At 46.7% G+C, this 11,691-nt stretch overlaps 1 protein-coding gene across 1 annotated transcript; it reads right to left on the bottom strand.

The window, feature by feature from the left end:
- Positions 1-331: 331 nt before the first annotated feature.
- On the bottom strand, positions 332-3,411 carry slc25a1a (solute carrier family 25 member 1a). The gene is made up of 9 exons (XM_077020564.1): positions 3,019-3,411; positions 2,351-2,458; positions 2,121-2,220; positions 1,895-2,033; positions 1,640-1,724; positions 1,439-1,543; positions 1,220-1,335; positions 1,057-1,130; positions 332-969 (listed from the first exon to the last, which is right to left on the bottom strand). Exons 1-9 carry the CDS (start codon positions 3,263-3,265, stop codon positions 855-857), a joined length of 1,089 nt encoding a protein of 362 aa, XP_076876679.1. The 5' UTR covers positions 3,266-3,411; the 3' UTR covers positions 332-854.
- Positions 3,412-11,691: the final 8,280 nt, after the last annotated feature.

Below are 11,691 nucleotides of genomic sequence, written 5' to 3'. Positions count from 1 at the left end.
AAGCAAGACAAGAAAAAGACATCACCAAAGCTTTTAAATCTTTGAGCCTCTAGCAATGCATATCGGGACATATTTGTAAATTTAGCTTCATGGTTGAGACAAACAAGACCAGGTGAATAAGGGATTATCTGGAGCCAAACGAAGCCCCTGGGCCGTCCCCTCTCTCCATGGTCTGAGAGGACAGGAGAGGTCCACCCCGCAGGCTGTCCTGGGGACCTCAGCGGTGTAGAACACATCCCTCCCGATCTGCTTGAATGTTACGTCAAGCACTAAATCCAACAAGGAACCACTGGCTTATTTCCACACTTTATTTTGTAACTGGTTTGTTGATTTTCTGATATTTGTAAACAGAACAACTTCCCCACGTTGCAATGAATGAACCGTTGCATTGTTTACCCGTCTGAACCGCACGGTAACGTCACGAGTTCAGCTCCAGCACTGAAGCCATTTTCCACTTTTACATACACGTTGGTGCAACGACTAGATGAATCTACGTACGTGTGTAAACTGCAAGAGACGAATCGGGGTGTCCCCCCCCCTTTTGGTTTTTAGTAAGAGCGAGAACATGGTTGAGAAGACACTTGCATGGTTTTATATTAAAAGTGCAACCAATAATACTCATCACAGCTGTTTGCTAGACAGAAACTTAAATTGTGCATCAAAAAAAGCACATGAGCCTTTCCCCTTCTCCTCATGCTTTCTTGGCTTTTTGTGAAGTGTGCAGACACAAGATGGCCGTCGTGTCCACTGCAGCCCGGGGGAACAGCGGAAGACGGGCTCTTCACTAGAGCCGCATGGCCAGCTGCGTCTGCGTAGTCCCGCCCCCTCTCTGGAGGAGCAGCCCGCAACCCCCGTCAGTCGGTCGGCCACGCGTTGTTCAGAAGCTTGACGACCTCCTCGTACAGGACGAACACGACGGCCACGTCCAGACACACGCGGCCCAGCCGCGGTACCGTCCCCTTGTAGAAGCTGCGACGTACGGAAGGCCATGTTAGGGGGGGAACTGAACATGCATGTTGAGACATTTAAGATGGTTAATGCAGAGAAGATTCATACGCTTGAGGACCCTCGCTCTGCAGTATCTGGAAAGCACAGTCTAGAGTGTTCTTATAACGGTGGGCTTCCAGGCCCTACAGGGAAAAATCACCAACTCGTTTGATGTCCCGGGATAAAAAAACCCAGTTTGAATATAAAAGTTGGCAAATGCAGAGCGGTATACCTGCATCCTGGTCTTAACCACATCCAGGGGCGTGTTTCCGAACACACTAGCTGCCCCTGCAGTCGCACCAAACAGGGCCGTGACCAGAGGGTGCATATCACGCGTTGGGTCATCACCTGAGTGGCCAACAACAGCATCACAATTTAGGCACTTGATAAAACTACAAACATCACAACCCGCGAGTTGGTTAATCAAATACACGCAGTTATGTTCTCTGACCTTTGTACCAGTTGCGTAGAAGGTTCATGACGTAGAAGCGTATTGCTTGATTGGAGCCCTGTTTCAGCACTGTGGCAGTGAGCCCCTGGTACGTCCCGCGAACCCCTGACAAACAGGACACTTGTTACAGCGCAGATTTCAAACGCCATGTTTTGTTATAAACAGGCGCCAGTGTAGAAGCCACATTTGTCCAGCTTAAACCTTGATCACGGATGATTTCTCGCACACCATGGAAGAACCCTCTGTACCGCGGCTGAAGAGAGCATTGATCATGAATGAGCTTCACCTGCAAAAACAGGCAGATGTTTAGATCAAAGGTTTCGCATACATTTATTTCAGTTTTTTTTTCCCTACAGTACATTTAATTAACAAACTAGAACATCAAACTGGTAATGTAGAGAATCCTGAAAGTGTTGATACCAGTTAAGGTGAGCCACACCTGCGAGTTGATCTAACCTTAAGTGTTTCCATTGGACAGACCACCAGCACGGCCTCTGCCACACCCGCCCCCAGCCCACACAGCAAGCTCCGGGTGTTATCCAGCCGCCCGTTGGCATCTCGCATTGGGTTGCTCAGCACCTCGAACATCCCAAACCTGGTGTTGAATAATAACGGGAGAGGAGGTTCAGAAGAATCCCCGTGTGAACGGTTCGAGAGAACCACTTGCACCATATTATCTTACCGCACAGCGGACTTGGGGATGGAGCCATACAAGAGGGAGCTGAGTCCTCTGTATAGCCCTCTTAGACCGTGATCCTGAACGGTTAGCTTCACACAGTCTCCTGTACACACAATTCAGGGGCAATGCATCAGCAATTACTGCAAGGACCTAGTAATGTCCTGCTGTAAACATGGCATCAGTCCAAGCAAACCCCTGAGTCAGGCCATAAATGATGAAATGCTGGTTCTTACCTATCCCTCTGTATCGAGGGGGGTTGGCCCGCTCATCCAGTTGAAGTTGGGTCTTTACATACTCTGTGGGGAAGGTGATGCAGATCTCGATGCCTCCAGCAATGCTACCTGTATACAGATCACCAGTAACAGTCAGCAGTGCAGATGGGCCAAAGTAATTTTTTTCAATCTACAGAATGTAGTATCATGGAGTTGCTTGGGGTTTTGTTTTCTTTTTAGGGGGCCTCTTTTTTTTTCTTCTGTCACTATCCACAGACATTTTACGCCTCTGTTCAGTGCCAAAGTGTTTATTGCCGTGTGTTTTTTTCACATTTGTGACCACTGTGAGGAAAATGTTTAATAAAAGACAGGCCATGCGCTTCTCCCCGCCATGATACCGGGACATAACGGGAGGGGTAACGTGTGCTGGCCGACCCACTGCAGGACATGTCACGGTTAGCCCCCATGCTAAAGTCGGTAGCCGCTGATAAAACCTCGTAAGCACGGCGGTACCGAGGTGTTCGTGACGGGTACAGATACAGCGCCCTTGACACCGCCGTTAAACGTGACTAGTGACATTTGCCCCGGTACGGCCAAGTGTTGCGGTCAACAACAAAAGTCGTCTGGCTAGATATCAACCCAAACAATACCGCTTACTTGTATTACGCGCACCATTTAAAGCATTTTACCTGCAAGAATGGCTTTTCCCGGGTGAGTTACTTTCCTCCCACCTATCGCCGCGGCCGCTAAACGCCTTTTGCCCGTACGAGAGTGACCCGACGTGGCCGCTGCGGCTCTGCCCACACCGGCACTAAAACACGGCGGCGCACTCGAGGTCATTACTGCAGGATGCTGCTGTGATCTGCATCCCTGTCTAAAAATCCTGTCTTTACACGGTCCGTCGGACACGCAGAACGGCTTGTACAAGGACGACATTTTCTGGTATTTTTTTTTTTACCGCAAACGAGCGAACGAAATCAGCATGCGTGCTTTTACCAAAGAAGACGACAAACGTACGGCCGCCCAGTGAGACAGCGCCAGCACAATCAGTGCCGGACCGCTGTGGCGTAGCCCTGACATCCAATATTACTGCATTTGTCGTACGAGGGTCCCAGTCATTGGTCTATATATATCATTTGCTTAATTTATTAAAATATTCCACCTACTTAATATTAACAATCTTCGGCGGCCAATCGTATTAAACGTGCAGTTTTGTTTTGGAAGGTTGTTTTGCAGTGGAAACGTCCTAAATATTAATGATCCTTTACTGAAATTGTTGTAAGATCTGCACATACTTTGTACATGTTCCTGTATGTATTTATTAATGTATATCAAAGGGAGAGGTTGTTACAGGAATATATATATATATATATATATATATATATATATATATATATATATATATATATATATATAATATTTCCAATAATGTGATTGGGTACAGTAAAGGCCGTGCAAGTGACTAGTAGGTGTCTGTGCGATGGTAAATATGAATGGTAAAAGCGCCTTCCATATGGTTTTCGGTTGTCTGAATTACAAGAGCCCTCGCTGAGGAATGTGGGGCATGACAGGAGTGACTGACTAGAGCAAGATGGATTTACAATTTATTTTGACATGCTTCCTGACTCCTGGATGGATGTGGTCCTTTGTTGCTGGTTGTCATGGAGTCACAGAAGAGGATAAATGCTGGCAGAGCACTTCAGACGTGTTTCTGTGAGGCGTCAGCACATGTTGATCACTTCGGGTGTGTTTCTGTGAGGTGTCGTATGTATGTTGAGCACTTCCGACATGTTTTTGTGAGGTCTCGTATGTATGTTGAGCACTTCAGACGTCAGCTGTCAATCAAGCTAATTGAATGTAATTATAATATGTATTAACTGTGATAGGAAGGTGTTCAACATCATTCTTGAAAGAAACACATTTTTACATTTGCAGTTATCAACCCTGCAGGATATGTTGAGATGTTACAGGAATCTGCCTCTTCGGCTGTGCTGAAGTCATGTTAATATTTTTGAGCACACACTTCCTTTCCAGACAGCCTTGCAGCAGGATGTCCATAAAGCTAATGTGAAGGATAATATGAAGGACTTGTGCACATGAGCACCAGCTCACTCAGCTCATCATCCAGAGATTCAATCGGCTTATCATCCAGAGACTCACTCAGCTCATCATCCAGAGACTCACTCAGCTCATCATCCAGAGACTCACTCAGCTCATCATCCAGAGACTCACTCAGCTCATCATCCAGAGACTCACTCAGCTCATCATCCAGAGACTCAATCAGCTCATCATCCTGAGACTCACTTAGTTCATAATCCAGACTCATTCAGCTCATCATCCAGAGACTCATTCAGCTCATCATCCAGAGACTCATTCAGCTCATCATCCAGAGACTCACTCAGCTCATCATCCAGAGACTCACTCAGCTCATCATCCTGAGACTCACTCAGCTCATCATCCTGAGACTCACTCAGCTCATCATCCAGAGAATCACTCAGTTCATCATCCTGAGACTCACTCAGCTCATCATCCTGAGACTCACTCAGCTCATCATCCAGAGACTCATTCAGCTCATCATCCACAGACTCATTCAGCTCATCATCTAGAGACTCACTCAGCTCATCTAGGTATGGGTTACTTTTGACATCTTCACTATATACGGTCCAGTCTTTGTTGATAATTGTGTTTTCAATGAGAATTAATGTATGTTTTTGTATTCAGATATACATGCATTTTTATTGCTTTGTTCTTTTAGCTTTAATTAAATATTGAGGCTTGTGATCTTCTGTGATATAATATGGTATATGTCTACTTCAAATGTACACATGATACACCACACAATTCTGGATTGAAGCCAATTTCTCTGCCCAACTGAAGCTGATTTCCGTACTTAGGCAAGAAGTCACTGAAAATTGGTTTGACACTCCAGTCCAGTAGCTCAAAGAAGCCGCTGGACACGCTGAAGGATGCAGCCCACCCGTTCCATGTTGACGATGCGCTTCGTGTGGATGTGGACGTGTAGCTCTGAGCCAGCAGAAGCCTGGCCATTCTGTACACCGCCTGTCCATGGGACTAGTGACACCACAGGGAGAGAGAGCCGAGAGTCCACACACCACCTCTTGCAGACGTCCTGCAGATCCAGAGCGAGTATCCCTGGCTTGAATTGTGACAGGGACGATGCTCCTGGATCACAATTAGCGCCTCCAGGAGTTCTGTGTCATGATAGTGGGTCAGATGAGCCCCCTGCAGACACAAATGATCCGAATAGGATCACTTCCGCTGCAGGTAGAACTGGCCTTACTCAGTTGCTCCAGGAGGACCCTGAGGGTGGCCTGCAGCCTCCAGGGCCCAGATGAACCTCCAGGTAGCAACCCACAAGACGAGAGTAGCAGAGGGCAGAGGGCAGAGGGCAGAGGGCAGCCTGCTATTCAGAGCATGCCTGGAAGCGAAATGAACGAATCCATCACGTCATTAGCCATCACAAACCAACAAGGTCTGGCAGCGGTCTGGGTCAGGTAGCCAGGTGAACACCTGTCTCACACACAGCACAGAGGCAGACCCATCCCAACAATTGCCTGTTGGCGTTGGATCGCTTGTCTATTGTTTCTTGTGTTCTTGTCTTCTGTCATTCTTCATTTTTTGACTTCTCTTCAGATTTACTTCATAAGTATCAGCTTGCCTATCAGCCCAAATGGAAGGGCTTTACCTGACTTTACCTGGGCTTCACGGTCCCTGGTAGTTTTCATAAGCTTGAGAATGCCGAAGCCCTGATGGAAACGTGTACTTTACATGTAGGTTTTATGCATATGCTCTCCCTATGATAATGGTAAACTTCTCTTGACGCCTCAAAGTTGGTTTTGGAGTTAAATTATTTTATTTTAAAAAATAATCCACACAAGTCACTCTGGCTTTCTGATCCTCTGTGAACTCATGCAATAAATGGACCACAGGGAATGGTGCTGGGATCATAGTAATAATATACATTGTTACATCAACTGTTACAGTGACATCGTTGTGACATCATGTAAAGACTTTAAAATATAATGTTTAGAGAGAATTTGTTACGTTAAGATATTTATTGGTACTGAATAAGAGGTGTTACATAATTGCTTCTCAACTTCTATTCATATAATATGTGGTACGAATGACGTGTTATTTCATTACATTAGCGTATCTTAGCAAGAGCAGCAGTATAGTGTTCTAGGAACATGAATCTAATAATATGTATTAAATTAATTGTAGTACCTTCATATGTTTTGTTTCTTCATTATTGGTGTATGCAGTATTTCAGTATTATAACATATTAGAAGGGGGAAATTGTATATAATGTGAAAGTCCTCGCCACATAAAGTTATGGGATGCATCATGATGAAACCAGTCAATAACACGGCCTATCAATCCTATCAAGTTCATCTAATAATATAGTGTGTAGGTGTTAAATGGTTTGCGGTTAGAAGGTAGTACTCTACAGCTGCTCACAGCTCTTTATGAAAAATAAATGAACTAGTTATGGCTGCTCCCACAGGCTTTACTTCTGATCTGACTGAATCATAAACCTGACCTCTATCCCCTTGACACTTCATTTTACGCATCCTTTCTCATGCCTTCAAATAAGAAGCATTTTTCCTGTGAAGGAAAAGGGATAAAAGAAAAATCAAACCCACATAGGGAAAGATTATCAGAACAGCCAATTAAATGATAAAAGGTTTGTGCGAGTGAATAGAAGTGTGTTTAGGAAATGGCTCCTTCAGCTGTTAATGCACAACCTTCGCTCTCTTTTTTTACGCTTAATTGTTCATTTGTGTAGACGTGTGTGTGTGTGTGTGTGTGCGCACACCTGTGCACACGCGTGTGCGTGTGTTTACCGCATGCCAACGTAGTGTATTAAGAGGAAGCTCCAGATGGCAGTGTGGGCAGTACTGCGTGTCTGTTTCCACCCCTCCGCACTCCCTCAGTGCCTCTCTGGGCCCCTCGGGGCCCCACAGGGGGAGGGGTGTGGAGTGAGAAGAGCTGGACACCCCAAAGTGAGGCCTGGGGTCCTGCTGGTAATTCAAGCGATTATCACCACAGACCGATGTCCAAGGTTCCTTCTCCAGCTGGGGCTGCAACAAAATGTTAAGAAGACAGCACCATCTAGGGGACATATTTCAAACTAACAATGCTGTGTACCGCTACCTCAGATACATAATTTACAACCTACTGAAATGGTTGAAACAAGATATAAAAGTCATAGTGGGACAGTGAAACCCAACCCAGGAACCCATATGCACAGACGGGCCGTAGTACCTGTGGTGTGGTGAACTCCTCAACAGGAAGGCATTTAACACAGTACCAGCAGAGCTCCAAGGACTCCCCTAAAGATTAATGTCAGCATAATTCATCACGCCTCCTATTAATCATGATATAGTAATAATAAAGATTTACGTTTTGAAGGGGTGCAAAGTCCTTAACAATGTTGACAGGTGTTCAAACGAATGGAAACTCATTATCTTAACAGCTCCCATAAATTTACAAGTCCAGTGACAACAATAGTGGATGTACTATATTATTTTATAGTAATTTGAAAACATGCATATATAATGCATACATACTCTGTAATATATTTTTGTATAATAATTAGAAGAAGTATGCATGCATATATAATGCATACATTTTTTAATATATTATTGTATAGTAATTAGAATACATGCATATATAATCCATACATAATACATACTCTTAGTATTTGTAGGTGCAGGTTCAAAGCCCTGCACTGTGTTTAGTGGAAGAGACTCTTCATCTGGTTCACTGTGTTGCTCTCCTTCTCCAGATTTAGGCTGTTCCTGAAGCTGTTCTCTGGATGCAGGCTGTTCCTGAGATTGTTCTAGAGGAATCACTACCTGTGTAGCCATACTGCAACTCTGTAGAATGATCGCAGTATAAGAGGACAGATCAGAGTGGGCGGATCAGAGGCGTATAAATATGTCATGAAAAGATTTTGTAACTTTTTTATTTCAGTGTACATCTATAATGTCACGCACAGTACAATCATGCTAAACATGTTCCTGAAATAATGTCACTCTACAGCTGTGTGTGAGCCCTCTGACCTGGCCCTGCACGTCCTGCTGTATGGGACTCTCCTCAGCAGTCTGAGGGGACATCACACTGCATGCATGTCCCTCACTGGGGGACGAGCGGTCCGGAGGGAAAGCCGAACATGAGCCATTACATGCAGTCGTATTATCATTTCATGCTTAAATCCATTTGAGTCTTTAAAAACAAGACTTTCTCTTGTCATTTAGTCAGTGAGATACCCATCAGGTGCCATTACATGACTTCATTCCTTCCCAAGAGGTTATCAGTGAATCAGAAGCTCACCTGACTCATGTCAGGACATCTACACATCCTCCTTCCCTTCCCCACTCACCCCAAGACCTGCCCCTACACCCCACTCACCCCAAGACCTGCCCCTACACCTCACTCACCCCAAGACCTGCCCCTACACCCCACTCACCCCAAGACCTGCCCCTACACCCCACTCACCCCAAGACCTGCCCCTACACCTCACTCACCCCAAGACCTGCCCCTACACCCCACTCACCCCAAGACCTGCCCCTACACCTCACTCACCCCAAGACCTGCCCCTACACCTCACTCACCCCAAGACCTGCCCCTACACCCCACTCACCCCAAGACCTGCCCCTACACCCCACTCACCCCAAGACCTGCCCCTACACCCCACTCACCCCAAGACCTGCCCCTACACCCCACTCACCCCAAGACCTGCCCCTACACCCCACTCACCCCAAGACCTGCCCCTACACCCCACTCACCCCAAGACCTGCCCCTACACCTCACTCACCCCAAGACCTGCCCCTACACCTCACTCACCCCAAGACCTGCCCCTACACCTCACTCACCCCAAGACCTGCCCCTACACCCCACTCACCCCAAGACCTGCCCCTACACCCCACTCACCCCAGGTGAGCTACGTGGCCGTCTTCCATCGCGTCTGCCGCACCACCGACCGTAGCACCTAACATTTGTTTTTCTCTGTTGTCTAGCCATGAGACGGAAACTCTGACAGCTGAATAATAGATGAGTCAGAATGGCTCACAAGCGCATTTGCTGTAGAGTGTAAGTGAGGGCCGGCTTGGGTGACTCTCGGTGGTTGGCACACCTTGTCAGCAGGGTCCCTAAGACTAGCAGGCTTATGGGTTTGGCATTTCCTCTGAACACATGCACAGAGGACTCTGTTACTCTAGAAACCATGTAACTCTTGTCTGCACAGAATGTGGTAACAGATACTTTTCTTACTGCATACTTCTTATTGCTTATTGCAAACAGATACTTGCATACAGATACTTCTGAAGTATGCACATGAGTATATATATACTGTATATATATATATATATATATATATATATATATATATATATATATATATATATATATATATATATATGTGTGTGTGTGTGTGTGTGTCTGAGCCTGTGAGCAAGTAGGAATGAGAGTGTAGAGGTGTTAAATGGGGCCCAGGGTGAATGTAAGTGTGGAGGTGTTGAATGGGGCCCAGTGTGAATGTAAGTGTGGAGGTGTTGAATGGGGCCCAGTGTGAATGTAAGTGTGGAGGTGTTGAATGGGGCCCAGTGTGAATGTTTGTGTGGAGGTGTTGAATGGGGCCCAGTATGAATGTAAGTGTGGAGATGTTGAATGGGGCCCAGTGTGAATGTAAGTGTGGAGGTGTTGAATGGGGCCCAGTATGAATGTTTGTGTGGAGGTGTTGAATGGGGCCCAGTGTGAATGTAAGTGTGGCGGTGTTGAATGGGGCCCAGTATGAATGTTTGTGTGGACGTGTTGAATGGGGCCCAGTGTGAATGTAAGTGTGGAGGTGTTGAATGGGGCCCAGTGTGAATGTAAGTGTGGAGGTGTTGAATGGGGCCCAGTATGAATGTTTGTGTGGAGGTGTTGAATGGGGCCCAGTATGAATGTAAGCGTGGAGGTGTTGAATGGGGCCCAGTGTGAATGTAAGTGTGGAGGTGTTGAATGGGGCCCAGTATGAATGTTTGTGTGGAGGTGTTGAATGGGGCCCAGTGTGAATGTTTGTGTGGAGGTGTTGAATGGGGCCCAGTGTGAATGTAAGTGTGGAGGTGTTGAATGGGGCCCAGTATGAATGTTTGTGTGGAGGTGTTGAATGGGGCCCAGTGTGAATGTAAGTGTGGAGGTGTTGAATGGGGCCCAGTGTGAATGTAAGTGTGGAGGTGTTGAATGGGGCCCAGTGTGAATGTTTGTGTGGAGGTGTTGAATGGGGCCCAGTGTGAATGTTTGTGTGGAGGTGTTGAATGGGGCCCAGTGTGAATGTAAGTGTGGAGGTGTTGAATGGGGCCCAGTATAAATGTAAGCGTGGAGGTGTTGAATGGGGCCCAGGCTGAATGTAAGCGTGAAGGTGTTGAATGGGGCCCAGTATGAATGTTTGTGTGGAGGTGTTGAATGGGGCCCAGTGTGAATGTAAGTGTGGAGGTGTTGAATGGGGCCCAGTATGAATGTAAGTGTGGAGGTGTTGAATGGGGCCCAGTGTGAATGTAAGTGTGGAGGTGTTGAATGGGGCCCAGTGTGAATGTAAGTGTGGAGGTGTTGAATGGGGCCCAGTGTGAATGTAAGTGTGGAGGTGTTGAATGGGGCCCAGTGTGAATGTAAATGTGGAGGTGTTGAATGGGGCCCAGTGTGAATGTAAGTGTGGAGGTGTTGAATGGGGCCCAGTGTGAATGTAAGCGTGGAGGTGTTGAATGGGGCCCAGTGTGAATGTAAGTGTGGGGGTGTTGAATGGGGCCCAGTGTGAATGTAAGCGTGAAGGTGTTGAATGGGGCCCAGTGTGAATGTTTGTGTGGAGGTGTTGAATGGGGCCCAGTGTGAATGTTTGTGTGGAGGTGTTGAATGGGGCCCAGTGTGAATGTAAGTGTGGAGGTGTTGAATGGGGCCCAGTATGAATGTTTGTGTGGAGGTGTTGAATGGGGCCCAGTGTGAATGTAAGCATGGAGGTGTTGAATGGGGCCCAGTGTGAATGTTTGTGTGGAGGTGTTGAATGGGGCCCAGTGTGAATGTAAGTGTGGAGGTGTTGAATGGGGCCCAGTGTGAATGTTTGTGTGGAGGTGTTGAATGGGGCCCAGTGTGAATGTAAGTGTGGAGGTGTTGAATGGGGCCCAGTGTGAATGTAAGTGTGGAGGTGTTGAATGGGGCCCAGTATGAATGTTTGTGTGGAGGTGTTGAATGGGGCCCAGGCTGAATGTAAGCATGGAGGTGTTGAATGGGGCCCAGTATGAATGTTTGTGTGGAGGTGTTGAATGGGGCCCAGTATGAATGTTTGTGTGGAGGTGTTGAATGGG

This window comes from Brachyhypopomus gauderio, chromosome 10 (genome assembly GCF_052324685.1).
Source record: "Brachyhypopomus gauderio isolate BG-103 chromosome 10, BGAUD_0.2, whole genome shotgun sequence".
NCBI lineage: Eukaryota > Metazoa > Chordata > Actinopteri > Gymnotiformes > Hypopomidae > Brachyhypopomus > Brachyhypopomus gauderio.
Note: the sequence above shows the minus strand (reverse complement) of the source record. Positions and strands in the feature narration are given on the sequence as shown.